The following is a 17,522-nucleotide window of genomic DNA, read 5'->3' on the forward strand; positions in this document are numbered from 1 at the left end:
AAAAAAAATCAGTTAAAACTAGGGAAACAAATACTTGGCATGACAAATTGGTACTGGGGCATAGCATGTAACTCCATACTATTAAAACATGAGATTGTCCACATCTCATCACAAATGATTTATGAAAAAGACTTACTAGGACATTGATGTATAATTCCCAAATGCCTGAATTCTTTTAAACAAATAATACTTAAGTTGAGAGAGAGAGAGAGAGAGAGAGCGCGAGCAATTCTTTATCTGTTTAGGTCATTTACTTTGAACGTGTGACTGCATTTCCGAGGACAGTCACTCACCCATCCCTATTGCCTCTATTTGGGCTTTCCGACAGCAACACGCTAGAGAAAGCATTTGAAAAGAGAGGAAAAACATGAACAAAATTCCACAACAGTTGGCTGAGTGACTTGCAAACAGGTGTAGGACATGAAACCAGGGTGACCAGACAGCAAGTGTGAAAAATCGAGACGGGGTGGGGGGTAATAGGAGCCTATAAAAGAAAAAGACCCAAAAATCAGGACTGTCCCTATAAAATCAGGACATCTGGTCACCCTACCTGAAACTATTTTACTCACATTTTCAAATTAACTGTATTTCTAGCAGACAGTGTACATTTAAAGACAAGTGTAGTAGAATGAAAGGAGAGAAGAGCAATGAGACTTAGCATGCCCGATGCTGATCTCATGCCAGAATACGTCAGAATGCTAAAGAAGTCAATAGAGATGCACTGGTGCTAAACTGGTGAAAGATCAGAATCAGGCTCATTTTATGTTTCTCTCCATAAATTGCGTCATGGTGAGCAAATGAGAAAAGTAATTCAAGAAGAGGGTACCTTTTCTGTACATTGGCACATTCTTTCCCAACAAATCCCTATGAAAAACATTTGTTATATCTATTGTTGTAATGTGACTACTCTTCTGATATTACAAAAATACAGGGACTTTTCATTTTTAGAATATACTATATGCAGCTTTAAGCACATAAAATGACATTAGAGCCACCAAAGTCACTCAGATATCCAGTTCAGATCAGAGGGTGCATTCGATAGTTGTTAACATAATGCTGCTATGAGAAATTGTGCCATTTTTTCTGAAAGGTGTGCTGGTGTTCTATAAAATTACACATTGCTTGGGCCCAATGGATCACACAGTGATAATTCCTCAAAGATCCACAAATGTAATACGTTTGCCTATTATCACACTGAATGATTATTGATTGTTAGAGTTATTACCATTATTTAAATTCAAACGATAATTTAAGGATAATTTCTTCATTAATATCACTTGTATTATATTTAAAGCATTTTTTTTTAAAAAGCAGAACATACAATGCCGAGCACTGTAATAAAACAGTATGTTCTACCTAAATGCATGTGCAAAGTAACTGGTCAATTCTGCAAGTCTAAAAGCATTCCATAAACCCATCCAGGTTGCAAAACCATAGAATTTAACCTTCCTTTGCATTATCTATAATATTATGTGCACAAACTGCTAAATATCTTGACAGATTTTCTACCAAATATATTGCTAATGAATAATTTATGGCATTTCATGTTTGCATAAACACTCTAATCAATAAAATACAATACTTCAGGGGTCTCTTGCATATAGATCTATTTCTTTAAACATATATTAAGCAACGAATGAATCTTCATACAGAATTTGAAGGGCAGTAACCAACACCAGTAATATCTTACATCTATTACACATAACACAAACACTCCTAAATGAGCATGATGTGGTTTAGCGAGTAAGGAAGGGGACTGGCAGTCCGAACATCTGGTTTCTGTTCCTGGCTCTGCAACCTTAACCAAGTCACTTAACCCAAATTCAAAATGAATTTACTGAGCACATAAGGCATTTTGATGTTTACTGTGTGTAAAGGATCAAGATACTTGGATGAAAGGCACCAGTGTGAGCATACAGTATTACATCTATGTACTGACATGAACAATAACTAGAAGTACTGCAACAAATAGATTGCTTGCAAGGTGGATAAAAAAAAAACACACAAAATTTTATTTTAATTCAACTTTTTTTAAAAAGATATATTTAAAATTAAATTTGAAATTATGCTACGTTAAGGCCTAAATTAAAATATATTACAATTTAAATATCAAAATAATATTCAAACAGAATATGTTTGCTGCCAGAAAAGCTAAACTACTGAACTAATTGAAGTCATCGGCTATGCACCTAGAACCCGGGTTTGTTGAAGTGTTACCCAGCTTTTGACAGACCTAGCCCCTTCTGCGGCTGCAAAGAAAATATTTTCTTCATTTCAGTTTATTCAAGTAGTTCAGTACAATGATTAATTCATTCAAAGTTGTGAAACCAGCTGGAATCTTAAAAAGTAGAAAACTTGTTTCACTCTTTTAATCTAATCAATAAACATGAGGGGACAGGACGAGATCTACCATTATAAAATCTTGATGGACATGATAACCAGAAAGAAATCACTTCAATTAACTACAGATAATGCTGTCATTGTTTAATAAATCAATTGGTTTTAAATACAAAAAATGTTGATATACTTTTTTTCTTATGTATCCAGCATATTTAAGGTAGTTTTAACAAAAAACAATTTTAAAATGTTATTTTTTGTGCATTTTTAATTAGATTCCAATTTCCATCCAAATAATACCAATAATAATATGACAATTACTTAGTCCTTATATAGCACTTCTCATCTTTTATATCTCAAAACACTTTACAAAAGAGGTCACAGTATCACTATCCCTATTTTATAAATGAGAAAATTAAGCGACATGGAGAAGTGACCTGCCCAAGGGCAAACAGGCCAGTGGAAGAGCCAGGAATTAAACCCACATCTCCTAAGTCCCAGTTCAGTTCTCTAGCCACTAAGCTATACTATCTCCTATGTAACGCAGCTAGATAAGTCACTGCTAAAAAAAATAAAAATCAACCTAGTATATAAATGTGTCATTCAGCATTTTCTAACAAAAATATAAAAATTAAGAATCTGACTAAATCTATGTTAAGCCACATACTGCTTAAATGCATGTAAGTCTCAGAAACATAGGACTGGAAAGGATCTCAAGAGGTCATCTAGTCCAATCCCCTGCACTCATGGCAGAACTAAGTATTGTCTAGCCCATCCTTGATAGGTGTTTGTCTAACCTGCTCTTAAAAATCTCCAATGATGGAGATTCCACAACTTCCCTGGGCAATTTATTCCAGTGTTTAACCACCAACAGTTTGGAAGGTTTTCCTAATGTCCGAACTAAACTACCCTTACTGCAATTTAAGCCCATTGCTTCTTGTCCTATCCTCAGAAGTTAAGGAGTACAATTTTTCATCCTCCTCCTTATAACAACCTTTTACGTACTTGAAAACCGTTATCATATCCCCCCCTCAGTCTTCTCTTTTCCAGACTAAACAAACTCCATTTCTTCAATCTTCCCTCACAGGTCATGTTTTCTAGACCTTTAATCAGTTTTGTTGCTCTCCTCTAGACTTTCTCCAATTTGTCCACATCCTTCCTGAAATGTGATGCCCAGACTGGACACAATACTCCAGTTGAGACCTACTCAGCTCAGCGTGGAGTAGAGGGGAAGAATTATTTCTCGTATCTTGCTTACAACATGCCTGCTAATACATCCCAGAATTATTGTTTTTTTTGCAACAGTGTTCCACTGTGGACTCATATTTAGCTTGTGATCTATTATGATCCCCCAATCCCTTTCTGCAATACTCCTTCCTAGGCCGTCATTTTCCATGTGTGCAACTGATTGTTCCTTCTTAAGTGGAGTACTTTGCATTTGTCCTTATTGAATTTCATCCTATTTACCTCTGACCATTTCTCCAGTTTGTCCAGATCATTTTGAATTTTAATCCTATCCTCCAAAGCACTCACAACCCTCCCAGTTTGGTATCATCCGCAAACTTTATAAGTGTACTCTCTGTGCCATTAAATATTGTGTACCCTCCTGGTTAGCAAAAAGTAGTACCACATTGTACCAACCAATGAGAATCAACCTTTCTTTCGAAAAATCATTCAGAAGTACAAATGCAAAACAGGATTAAAACTGAATATTTAAACCAAAGTTTCCTGCTTGCTGATTTAAAACAATCCACCCTGACTGCTAGTGAAGAATTCAATACAGTAAAATAGTGACTGGACTGGAAAGTCTGTTTTCTGTGCATCAGAAAACCAAGATATGCATGTGATAAGTCGACTGTTTATACCTACCAATGCTTCATTTTTTACCATTGCTTGAAGCCAATTGAAATCGACACGTTTAAATAAGACAACAACAAACAAGCTCTGAGGGTTATATTCATTTTCAGAAAGTGGGGCTCCCTCTGGATAGGTCATCCTTATGGTAGTTTTGTTACCAACATGATCTGTGTAGCCCTGAATTGGTGCATCATTTAATCTAAAAAAGTGAAATAAAACACATTAAGTAAACATGGTATCTGATGTCATTAAAATACCACACAAGTGACTTTAAATACCTAAGTAACAAGTTTTAGTTGGCTCACCAAATTTTATTTGAACATAATACATCAATAAATTACTCCCCTGGTAACAAGAACAAACCTCAATGGGTGGCCTCGCTCTGAAAAGCAACCATACAAATACTATTGCAGTGTTCGTGTTTCTTGTTGCCCCATAGTTCAACTAGGGCTCTGAGGGGCAAACAGCAAGCTTACTGCATATCACCCCTGTAATAAAAGGCTCTTTAAGTCAAAATTACAATGACATCTCAGGAATCCCAATGTCCTCAATGGGTTTGCACAATTCTAACAGACTGGAATTTAGGAGACAAGGTGGATGAGGTATTATTGTTTATTGGACCAACTTCTGTTGGTGAGAGAGAAGTTTTCAAGCTTAAACAGAGCTTTTCTTCAGGTCTGGGAAATTAACTCAAGCCACCTGTACACTACAAAATTAAATTGACCTAGCTTACGTTGGCATACAGCTGCCATAATAATTACACTGCTTGTGCATATCTATATTTTGCTCCTTGTGTCAGCAGCGTGCCTCCTCACGAGGCGTGCTTGTACCGATTGTACTGTCAGTGTGGGACATTGTGGGATGGCTCCTGAAAGCCAGGAACAGTCAACATATGCAAACAGTGTCTACACTGACACTGCTTCGACCTAACTACACTGACCTTGACTCTACGCCACTCTGGAGGTGGAGTTAAGTCAGCGTAGCAGGGCAGTTACAGTTACAGTGACAATCCAGGAAGTTTTTGGAAAATGTAGGGGACAATTTCCTGGTGCAAGTGCTGGAGGAGCCAACTAGGGGGAGAGCTTTTCTTGACCTGCTGCTCACAAACCGGGAAGAATTAGTAGGGGAAGCAAAAGTGGATGGGAATCTGGGAGGCAGTGACCATGAGTTGGTCGAGTTCAGGATCCTGACACAGGGAAGAAAGGTAAGCAGCAGAATACGGACCCTGGACTTCAGGAAAGCAGACTTCAACTCCCTCAGGGAACTGATGGGTAGGATCCCCTGGGGGAATAACATGAGGGGGAAAGGAGTCCAGGAGAGCTGGCTGTATTTCAAAGAATCCCCATTGAGGTTACAGGGACAAACCATCCCGATGTGTCGAAAGAACAGTAAATATGGCAGGCGACCAGCTTGGCATAACAGTGAAATCCTTGCGGATCTTAAACATAAAAAAGAATCTTACAAGAAGTGGAAGATTGGACAAATGACCAGGGAAGAGTATAAAAATGTTGCTCGGGCATGTAGGAATGAAATCAGGAGGGCCAAATCGCACCTGGAGCTGCAGCTAGCGAGAGATGTTAAGAGTAACAAGAAGGGTTTCTTCAGGTAAGTTGGCAACAAGAAGGAAGTCAAGGAAAGCGTGGGCCCCTTACTGAATGAGGGAGGCAACCTAGTGACAGAGGATGTGGAAAAAGCTAATGTACTCAAGGCTTTTTTTGCCTCTGTCTTCACAAACAAGGTCAGCTCCCAGACTGCTGCGCTGGGCAACACAGCATGGGGAGTAGGTGGCCAGCCCTCTGTGGAGAAAGAAGTGGTTTGGGACTATTTAGAAACGCTGGACGTGCACAAGTCCATGGGGCCGGATGCGTTGCATCCGAGAGTGCTACAGGAGTTGGCGGCTGTGATTGCAGAGCCATTGGCCATTATCTTTGAAAACTCATGGCGATCGGGGGAAGTCCCGGACGACTGGAAAAAGGCTAATGTAGTGCCCATCTTTAAAAAAGGGAAGGAGGAGGATCCTGGGAACTACAGGCCAGTCAGCCTCACCTCAGTCCCCAGAAAAATCATGGAGCAGGTCCTCAAGGAATCTATCCTGAAGCACTTACAAGAGAGGAAAGTGATCAGGAACAGTCAGCATGGATTCACCAAGGGAAGGTCATGCCTGACTAATCTAATCGCCTTCTATGATGAGATTACTGGTTCTGTGGATGAAGGGAAAGCAGTGGATGTATTGTTTCTTGACTTTAGCAAAGCTTTTGACACGGTCTCCCACAGTTTTCTTGTCAGCAAGTTAAAGAAGTATGGGCTGCATGAATGCACTATAAGGTGGGTAGAAAGTTGGCTAGATTGTCGGGCTCAACGGGTAGTGATCAATGGCTCCATGTCTAGATGGCAGCCGGTATCAAGTGGAGTGCCCCAAGGGTCGGTCCTGAGGCCGGTTTTGTTCAATATCTTCATAAATGATCTGGATGGTGTGGATTGCACTCTCAGCAAATTTGCGGATGATACTAAACTAGGAGGAGTGGTAGATACGGTGGCAGGTAGGGATAGGATACAGAGGGACCTAGACAAATTGGAGGATTGGGCCTAAAGAAATCTGATGAGGTTCAATAAGGATAAGTGCAGAGAGGCTGAGGGAGCTGGGCTTTTTTAGCCTGCAGAAGAGAAGAATGAGGGGGGATTTGATAGCTGCTTTCAACTACCTGAAAGGGGGTTCCAAAGAGGATGGCTCTAGACTGTTGTCAATGGTAGCAGATGACAGAACGAGGAGTAATGGTCTCAAGTTGCAGTGGGGGAGGTTTAGATTGGATATTAGGAAAAACTTTTTCACTAAGAGGGTGGTGAAACACTGGAATGCGTTACCTAGGGAGGTGGTAGAATCTCCTTCCTTAGAGGTTTTTAAGGTCAAGCTTGACAAAGGTCAGGCTTGACAAAGCCCTGGCTGGGATGATTTAACTGGGAATTGGTCCTGCTTTGAGCAGGGGGTTGGACTAGATGACCTTCTGGGGTCCCTTCCAACCCTGATATTCTATGATTCTATGATTCCTGCACTTAGGACGGAAGAATCCAATGCACCGCTACAAACTAGGGACCGAATGGCTAGGCAGCAGTTCTGCAGAAAAGGACCTAGGGGTGACAGTGGACGAGAAGCTGGATATGAGTCAACAGTGTGCCCTTGTTGCCAAGAAGGCCAATGGCATTTTGGGATGTATAAGTAGGGGCATGGCCAGCAGATCGAGGGACATGATCGTCCCCCTCTATTCGACATTGGTGAGGCCTCATCTGGAGTACTGTGTCCAGTTTTGGGCCCCACACTACAAGGATGTGGAAAAATTGGAGAGAGTCCAGCGAAGGGCAACAAAAATGATTAGGGGTCTGGAACACATGACTTATGAGGAGAGGCTGAGGGAACTGGGATTGTTTAGTCTGCGGAAGAGAAGAATGAGGGGGGATTTGATAGCTGCTTTCAACAACCTGAGAGGTGGTTCCAAAGAGGATGGTTCTAGACTATTCTCAGTTCTAGAAGATGATAGGACAAGGAGTAATGGTCTCCAGTTGCAGTGGGGCAGGTTTAGGTTGGATATTAGGAAAAACTTTTTCACTAGGAGGGTGGTGAAACACTGGAATGTTTTACCTAGGGAGGTGGTGGAATCTCCTTCCTTAGAGATTTTTTAAGGTGAGGCTTGACAAAGCCCTGGCTGGGATGATTTAATTGGGGATTGGTCCTGCTTTGAGCAGGGGGTTGGACTAGATGACCTCCTGAGGTCCCTTCCAACCCTGATATTCTATGATTCTATGACAGGAGCGAAACTGAAGTGTAGACATTTCTATAGTTACTTTAACTTAAGCTGCCATATGTTGACCTAACTCTATAGCATAGCCTAAGGCTATGTCTATACCACGTGCCTTCTAGTGACACAGCTGTGCCGCTACAGCCAGACCACTAAAAGGTGCAAAGTGTAGCCGCTCTTTGTCGGCAGGAGAAAGCTTTCCCGCCGACAAAATAAATCCACTCCCAACAAGAGGAAGGAGAGAGCACTTTTCGTCAGTAACACTTTTGTCATTCAGGGGTGTGTGTGTGTGTGTGTGTGTGTGTGTGTTTTTCACACCTCTGAACGAAAGTGCAGTGTTAGACAAAACCTTAACCTCAAAGTGTTACTGCTAAATGCATGACGGAACAGGTTGTTTAGCAAAAGAAGTTAACACATATTTCAAGGGACTAATCAAGGCAAAGGTTAACATCTTTCCAGTCAGAGGGAGGAAAAGGCAGGGAAAGCAGCTGAGAAGAGGGGCTATTAGTGGGTTATAGATGGCTGTAATAAGCCATAAATCCAGTGTCTCTATTCAGTCCATAATTTTTAGTATCTCACAATTCTATTGGTGACAAGAAAAGTAGTATCTCTGCAGGGCTAACGAGAGTAAAAAGCAGTCAAGACTTACTTTTGTCACTAAAATGAGCAAGCAGTCTATATTTTACATTGCACTTGTCATCTTTTAATTTCAATGAGTATTTAAGATGACCTCTAGCGAGCCCATATTATTCTTTGCCCATGTCATCACTCCCAAACCTTTTTTCTTTTTCTTTTTTTTAATAGGAACCTCAGAATTGGTTTTCATTTAAAGAAGACAGTGGTTTATTTCATTTTTATTGACTGCTTATTATGCTTCTGTTATACTATGTGTCTTCCAGAGTATGTCAACAAGGCAGGTGCATTGAAAATAAAGCTATGTATCACAACTCTGAAACAGAATGCTTTCTAACACTAGCAGATCCACTTACCCTTTCACATGAAACACTTAATACTAGAAAAGCAAGATAACTGATCAACTCCCCCTGATAACCAGAAGGTGGAACAGGTTATTTCAAAAGCCTACATTAGAATGATCAGACATCTATTTACTTTAGGAATTTATATAGTACCAACTTCATGTGTACATTGTGCTTTGTCCGTGACTGCAGTAATTTCCAACTCACTATTTTTATTATCCATGTTGTGTGGTATCTGGTGTCTAGAGCAGTTTCTCAACCCACAGGTCACTACCTAAAAGTGGGTCGCATGAATGTACAAAAGGTTCACAGCCACCCCAACCCTGAGCCCCGCCACCAAGGGCTGAAGTCATGGAAGTCACATAAAATCACGGAATCAGTGACCTCCATGACCTAGCCTTACCGATTAGCCAATCGAATGCAAGGCGGGAAGAGTTATGGGAAAAGAGTGCTGTGTAGAGTTTCAAGTGAAGAGTGTGTTTTAATCACAAAATGGGTCTTTAGTTAGTGAAATGGATTAATTTTTTCAACTGTGCTGTTGCAACTGCAAGTACCAATGATAGTAGGAATTCATCACAACCTGGGAAGAAACGTAATCATAGGTACAACCCTGCTTACTTAAAGTTTGGGTTTTCATTTACCGAGGACTGAAATGGTGAATACAGGCCACTGTGTGCCATCTGCAGTGAACTGTTAGCAAATTAAAGCCTAAAACCATCAAATTTATGTAGACATTTGGAGACAAAGCACTCTAGCTATAAAGACAAGCCTCTTCATTTTTTCAAATGAAAAAGCAGATTTGGAAATGTCAAAAAAAGCATCTGAACATGTATTTACTGTCAGTGAGCAAACACTGCATGCCTCTTACCCTTGTTGCACACCGCATTGCAAAAAAGCTCACACTGTCGCTGAGGAGTTAATTTTACCTTCTGCTATTGACACACACACTAAATTGTTGGGCGAGTCAGTGGCAAAAAAATTAAAAGCAATCTCTTTCTCCAACAATACAATATGGAGAAGAATCTGTGATATAGCTCAGAACACACCAAACTGCAAACAACTGATCATCTTTCAGTAAGCAACTGTTTTGCTTTACAACTAGATGAATCTACTGATGTATCAAACCACACTATATTGCTGGTTTATGTGAGGAATGCACAGAAAACTGATTTGCCAGAACAGTACTTGTTTAGTGCAGATTTGCCTATTTCTGTTACTACTGCTAATATGTTTCTTGCACTGGATAATTACTTGGAGTTGGTGGGATTAAGCTGGTCGAAGTGTGTTGGTGTCACATATGATGAGAGAGAAACATTCAGTAGTTGCTCAAAGTATCCCTTTGAAAGCATCCAATGCAACATGGAACTATTGTTTCCTGCACAGGGAGGCATTAGCAGCTAAAGACAAGGCACCTGAGCTTCAAGAAACTCTTAAAAATGCTGTCAAAATAGTCACTTACATCAAACAAAATACCAAGAAATCATGATGCTTTCAAGTTTTCTGTCAGAAAATGGGCAGTACTCACGTACATCTGCTTTACCATGCTGAAGTTTGCTGGCTGTCCCATGGCAAAGTGTCTCAAATTTAAAAATGAGTTGGCAGCTTTTCTTGAAGAAAAAAAGGCTCACCTGGCAGAACGCTTCAGTAGCAACACATGGTTTGTTTGTGCTGCATATCTGGCACATATATTTGATCATCTGAATTATTTGAATCTGTCTTTACAGGGCAGAGAGCACAATCGCTTGCAGCTAACTGACAAAATTGCTGAATTTAAAAAAAACCCTCTCTGTGAACAAACATATTTCAAATGATAGGATGGACATGTTTCGTAACGCATATTCAGAAAAAAAAATTTGAAAGATTCCACTAGCCAGGAAGTACTGAAGAAAACGATCAGTAGTCATTTAACTAAATTGCACACAAGATTCTGCAATTACTTTCCAAACAACCTAAGGGCAAAGAATGGATACAGGATCCGTTTGGAGTTGTGTTGGAAAACATGAATCTACCTAAGAAGAAAGAATCTCAGCTGGTCAAGTTATCTTGCATTCGCAATCTATAGAGAAAATATACTGAAATGAGCATTCCCCAGTTTTGGTGCAGTGCTGCTGTTGGAGAACGTCCTGCTTGCCAGTCCTTTTGCCTTTCAGTACAACATACTTGTGCAAAGCTGGATTCTCTGCCTTGACTCAACTGAAGAATAAAAGCAGGAATAGACTGGATGTTGAACACAACCTTCAGATTATGCTGACTAAAATTACACCAAACTTTGATAAACTTGTCAAAGAGAAGCAAGCTCAAGTTTCTCATTAAGTGGAACCTAGAATTTATTATACTGTTAATGTGTTCCTGTTAATGTTGATTTCTGCCTTTAACTTTCTGGATATTGAGCTGCTTTAACTTTTTATTACTGTTATTGTTATTATTGGTGTTGTTGTTACATACAGTGGGTAATAAGTATTTTGGGGCCAAAATACGTGCATTTTCTACTTTCTATTTACTGGATTGAGACTGGCCATCAATGTTTACAAATGGGACCTGGTCCAAAAAAGGTTGAAAACCACTGGTCTGGAGCACACTGAAATAATGATATATTCCTGGTCCCTGCAGTCTGAATTTGAGTAAGTTTATCTGATTCACCATATTGTGAATATTGTAAAGACAAGTAATATTAATAAAATACTTTCAGTTTCATAAACTAAGTAATAAATGGAGTCTGAGACTCCCCTTTCCCCTCTCAAAAAGAGAGGCTGTTTGAAAACAACACAAATGTTAAATTACTTTGTAACTTTAGACAGAAGAGAAATATGCACCTTATAACAATATCAAACTCATTCAGCACATGGCCTAGCTCCAATCCACGAAGTATTCCACCACTTCCTACAACAACACAACGCTTACAGTGTTTTGACTTCAAGTTCTCGGGCAAGTCATACTCAGGTAAGAGTTTTAAGAGGTTCTGAAGTTTATCAGAGTTCTTGTGAAATCCAAACGGGGGTTTGTATTTAAACACAGCTTCATGTCTGTTTATATCTTCTCTTACAAAGGGAAATATGTTCACGCTGTACTTCTCAGCAAATAATCTGTCCATCTCCTTCTTCACAAAAGAAGGTCGACATTCTCCTTGCTGTATGAGTTTGGCATATTTTTGTGCTCTCTGAAACAAGACGGTATATAAAATTTAAGTCATACAAGCTAGTACATTTCAGTATTATAAATATAGCATCTCCTGTCTGAAGCAACCTCCCACGAGGTCAATAGACATCCGTAAATTAGCAGATGTAGGTTTTAGAAAGACAAACCAAACTGAACCACCAACTTTGGTAATTTAAAACTAGTCAGTTAAAACAAGGAGCTTCCTGTTTGTGGGGTTATCAAGAGTGCAGGTTTCAGAGTATAACTTACCTCTTTCAGGTGGAAGATTTCTTTAGGAGTAAGTTAGAGTGCAGGTGCAGTCAGAAAAATTACTATGTAAAATGGTACCTTTTTACAAAGCTTGTCTGCTTCCTGAACGTTTTCAAGCAATGACTGGTTATTTTTGTTCATGGCCAATAGAGCTATGGGAAAGGAAGATGGTTTTTGCTCTGCCTTATCCATCAGTAACAAATTTTTCAGCTAAATTTTGATTGCAGAAACTGTACTACCAGAGACACGTAAGCTGGAAAGAAAAACTCCGTCACATCCAAGACAGGACTTGCAGCATTTTGACTTGTGAACTGATTTTAATCTAGATGTTTATGGTCATTTAAAAAATCCCACTATAACCACGCTTAAAATGTTCACCTGGAAGTGAAGGGTCTAAAGTTCTCCTTAAAATGAAGATGAAGTACCAATATAAAAACCTACAGTACCAGCTTTCAGCTGAATCTTCCCCTGCCAAATAAATGATAATCTGTCTCTTTGAAACAAGATCCTCCTGCACATTTTTAGAGAGTAGAACCTGCAAATTGGGGTCTGGTACGAGGGGGAAGCTTTAATACAGTTCAAAGGCAAAGATGCCATTTTATCACTGCTCAACAAATGAGAAGATTTATCATAAAAACAAGAACAAAATGGAAAGGGGGGAGGAACAGAGGCAAGTAGAAAACAAAGAGATGTTTGTGTGATATATGTGGGAGAGTCAAAAATGAAAGCCTGATGTTAAGATTATAGAAAAAGGGGAACAAAGAAAAATGGAAAAAGGGGAGGTTTTTTAAAATTGCAATTAGAAGAACTCCACAGATGTGCAGAACAGACCCTACAGGTACCAAAAAATTTTAAGCAGGCCCAGGGTGTTTTAGACTTCTAATCAGATGTTCAGAATACCAAATTCTTCCTTCTTCCCAATGCAGGGTGAGAGTCAGCACCTTTGTGTTACAGTGTAATAGCAAGCATAATGTTTCAGTTTTTAGAACAACTCCCAAGCCTTCACACTCTCCAGTGTGGCACTACAGAAGCTGGTTTTTAAGTCTGACTAATCATCCCATCCATTCTGCAACTTGCAGCAAGGTCAAAGGCATTCTGTGCATGCAACTGGCAAGATAATCAGGCCACAGAATTCTGTATACATATCTAAGTCCTTTTCTTTTCTTGCAACCTTCCATAAACTTTTTCAAACTATGTATCATATCTGTGATGGCAAACATTACTCTTTCATAAACCATTGTTTTCTTCCTCGTTAATTCTATTCCTAAAACTCTATAATTTTCTCTGTGTAAGTCTCACTGCCTACATAAGCATAAGAATTGAAAACAGCCTCTCAGTCCAGGTAATGGAGCATATAGAAAAGTAAATTCATCTGCCTGCATTGCAGGACTTCAGCCTACAACTCCATCATTTCAGGTCCTGCGGTGAACTTTCCAACTCTACACAATACATCAGTAACATTTGCTAGATACAGATAAAGACTAGCAAACCTTTACACGTTCAGGGTCCACATAGTGCATTTTCTTCATGTCACATTCTTCAGGGCCAAAACGTAACTTGAGGATATAAAGGAAGTACACCACGACTGCAAGCAGTATAACAGGTCTAAAACGAACAAGAGCCAGTGATTACTTTTAGAGCAGTGGGCCACTGCCAACAGTGCAGTTATTTCTGAACTACTCCTTTGTGAAGCTGATAAAATGTGAGCAAGTTCAAAAAAATAAAAAAAACCTGTAAAAAAGCATGCTTAAATGCAACCCATACTGAGACACTCCACAGTCCTAATGCTGTAAGCCACATTCTTCCTCGCCCCTTCAAAGCTTTTTGCACTAACTTGGATAAATACTGTAATATGGAGACTGGTGCTCAAGGATGCTTTGGCTTTGTAGCGTGGTTCTGCACTGGTAGCGGTTACTTTAAACTAAATGACCTTGATGTGTCCTGCATCAAATTGGACTATATCAACAGGCTGCTCTCTGTAAATTTTGGGACAACACTAAAGTACTTTTTGTTTTCTTTAAAAAGAATAGTTTTGCTTCATTCTTAAAAATGGCCAAAACAAACACTACTCATGTAAAGAGTGCAGTTGCAAACTGGGTTTTCAGTGTCAAAAATACTTAAAATGTTTTTGGTGCTGAAAACCCAATCTGAAAACTTCAGAGGCTAAAATCCCACACCTGGGTGTTCAAACCACCACCTAGGGGCCACCAGATCTATTTTAGGTTACTTGGAAGGCCAGAATGCAGGATTTATAAATTTAAAAAGACACCCAGACACCCAACTTTCCGCCCTATACTAAAAAGCCAGCATTCCTAGAATCATTTTAATCCAGGTTTTCCTCAGTGGTTTGAGCATGGTAATGGGCTACGTGAATGTTGAGTATTATTACTGGGAACTACTATCTGAACAACATAAGTAATAAGAACTACCGGTCAGCTGAGCGCTGTTACACCTTAGATGGAGCGTTATAGTTAGGGCCCTACCAAATTCAGTCACAAGATTTAAAAAAATAGTCAATTCCATGATTTCAGCTATTAAAATCTGAAATTTCACAGGGTTGTAATTTTAGGGGTCCTGACCCATAAAGGAGTTGTGGGGGGCTTGCAAGGTTATTGTAGGGGGGGTTGCGGTCCTGCTACCCTTACTTCTGTGCTGCTGCTGGCAGCGGCACTGCTTCAGAGCTGGGCAGCGGGAGAGCAGCAGCTGCTGGCTGGGCGCCCAGCTCTGAAGGCAGAGCCACCGCCAGAGCAGCGCCGAATAAAGGATGGCATGGTATGGTACCCTTACTTCTGTGCTGCTGCTGGCAGGGCGCAACCTTCAGAGCCGGCTGCCTGGCTAACAGCCACCGCTCTCCTGCTGCCCAGAACTGAAGACAGTGCAGAAGTAAGGGTGGCAATATTTTTGGTGACCCCCCCTAAAATAACCTTGACACTCCCTGCAACTCCCTTGTGGGTCAGGCCCCTCAATTTGAGAAATGCTGATCTTCCCTGTGAAATCCGTATAGTACAAGGTAAAAGCACACTAAAGACCAGATTTCACGGTCTCGGACGCATTTTTCATGGCTACGAATTTGGTAGGGCCCTAGCTATAGTACACTTTAAATATTTATTTGAAAGTATTTTAAACAATAGTTTCTGTCCTCTTGTTCCACTACCATCCCTTCCCCACAGACACTGGCTGGGATGATTTAATTGGGGATTGGTCCTGCTTTGAGCAGGGGGTTGGACTAGATGACCTCCTGAGGTCCCTTCCAACCCTGATGTCAAGGTTCCTCCCCCACTCTGAACTCTAGGGTGCAGATGTGGGGACCTGCATGAAAAACCTCCTAAGCTTATCTTTACCAGCTTAGGTCAAAACTTCCCCAAGGTACAAAATATTACCCCTTGGACAGGCCGCTACCACCACCAAACTAATACTGGTTACTGGGGAAGAGCTGTTTGGACGCGTCCTTCCCCCCAAAATACTTCCCAAAACCTTGCACCCCACTTCCTGGACAAGGTTTGGTAAAAAGCCTCACCAATTTGCCTAGGTGACTACAGACCCAGACCCTTGGATCTTAAGAACAATGAACAATCCTCCCAACACTTGCACCCCCCCTTTCCTGGGAAATGTTGGATAAAAAGCCTCACCAATTTGCATAGGTGACCACAAACCCAAACCCTTGGATCTGAGAACAATGAAAAGCATTCAGTGTTTTACAAGAAGACTTTTAATAAAAAATAGAAGTAAATAGAAATAAAGAAATCCCCCCTGTAAAATCAGGATGGTATATATCTTACAGGGTAATTAGATTCAAAAACATAGAGAACCCCTCTAGGCAAAACCTTAAGTTACAAAAAAGATACACAGACAGAAATAGTTATTCTATTCAGCACAATTCTTTTCTCAGCCATTTAAAGAAATCATAATCTAACACATACCTAGCTAGATTACTTACTAAAAGTTCTAAGACTCCATTCCTGGTCTATCCCTGGCAGAAACCAGCATACAGACAGACACAAACCCTTTGTTTCTCTCCCTCCTCCCAGCTTTTGAAAGTATCTTGTCTCCTCATTGGTCATTTTGGTCAGGTGCCAGCGAGGTTACCTTTAGCTTCTTAACCCTTTACAGGTGAGAGGAGCTTTCCCCTGGCCAGGAGGGATTTCAAAGGGGTTTACCCTTCCCTTTATATTTATGACACGCCCCCCAAATCTCAGCTAGGGTGAAACACTGGCTGGGATTTCTTCCTGGAGCTCTAGGAAAACAGAGTTAATAAGACACATGCATCTCTAAATATACTACCAAGTACATAAAGACTAACAATATTTTCCACATCTCAAGGACGATTTTAACCAGTTGATTCTGGGAAACTTTCACGGGAGAGTGCATCAGCCACTTTGTTAGAAGCTCCTGAGATGTGTTGGATGTCGAAATCAAAATCTTGGAGAGCTAAACTCCACCGAAGAAGTTTTTTGTTAGTTTCTTTGACGGTGTGAAGCCACTTTAGTGCAGCATGGTCGGTTTGCAGGTGGAAACGCCGTCCCCAAACATATGGGCGTAGCTTTTCCAGAGCGTAGACAATGGCATAACATTCTTTTTCAGTGACTGACCAGTGGCTTTCCCTTTCAGACAGTTTTTTGCTGAGAAACACTACAGGGTGGAATTCTTGATCAGGTCCTTTCTGCATTAAAACTGCTCCCACACCACGCTCGGATGCATCTGTGGTTACTAGGAACGGTTTGTCAAAGTCTGGGGCCCTTAGTATGGGGTCAGACATGAGTGTCGCTTTAAGCTTGTTAAAGGCCTTCTGACACTTTCCGGTCCACTGAACAGCATTTGGCTGTTTCTTTTTGGTTAGGTCTGTCAGTGGGGCAGCAATTTGGCTGTAGTGCGGTACAAATCGTCTGTAATAACCGGCCAAGCCTAAGAAGGATTGAACCTGTTTCTTTGACCTTGGGACAGGCCACTTTTGGATAGCATCCACTTTGGCCTGTAGGGGGCTGATAGTTCCTTGACCCACCTGGTGTCCAAGGTAAGTCACTCTGTTTAGGCCTATTTGACACTTCTTAGCCTTAACAGTTAGTCCTGCCTCCCTTATGCGCTCAAGGACTTTTTGTAGATGTTCCAGGTGGTCTGCCCAGGAATCCGAAAATATGGCCACATCGTCAAGGTAGGC

General features: G+C 40.6%; 1 protein-coding gene across 10 annotated transcripts in view; it reads right to left on the reverse strand.

Annotated features, from left to right (window-relative positions):
- The window catches only part of ST3GAL5 (ST3 beta-galactoside alpha-2,3-sialyltransferase 5), a 103,591-nt gene that overhangs the window by 10,248 nt on the left and 75,821 nt on the right, over window positions 1–17,522 (reverse strand). For all 10 annotated transcript variants that reach the window (XM_084626005.1, XM_084626001.1, XM_084625996.1 and 7 more), the window contains 3 exons: window positions 13,858–13,972; window positions 11,776–12,119; window positions 4,207–4,393 (listed from right to left, as the gene is read on the reverse strand). In XM_084626005.1, the coding sequence (XP_084482131.1) occupies window positions 4,207–4,393; window positions 11,776–12,119; window positions 13,858–13,972 (646 nt within the window). The remainder of the gene's footprint in view (window positions 1–4,206; window positions 4,394–11,775; window positions 12,120–13,857; window positions 13,973–17,522) is intronic.

This window comes from Lepidochelys olivacea (assembly GCF_965140295.1).
Source record: "Lepidochelys olivacea isolate rLepOli2 genome assembly, chromosome: 4".
Classification (NCBI taxonomy): Eukaryota; Metazoa; Chordata; order Testudines; family Cheloniidae; genus Lepidochelys; species Lepidochelys olivacea.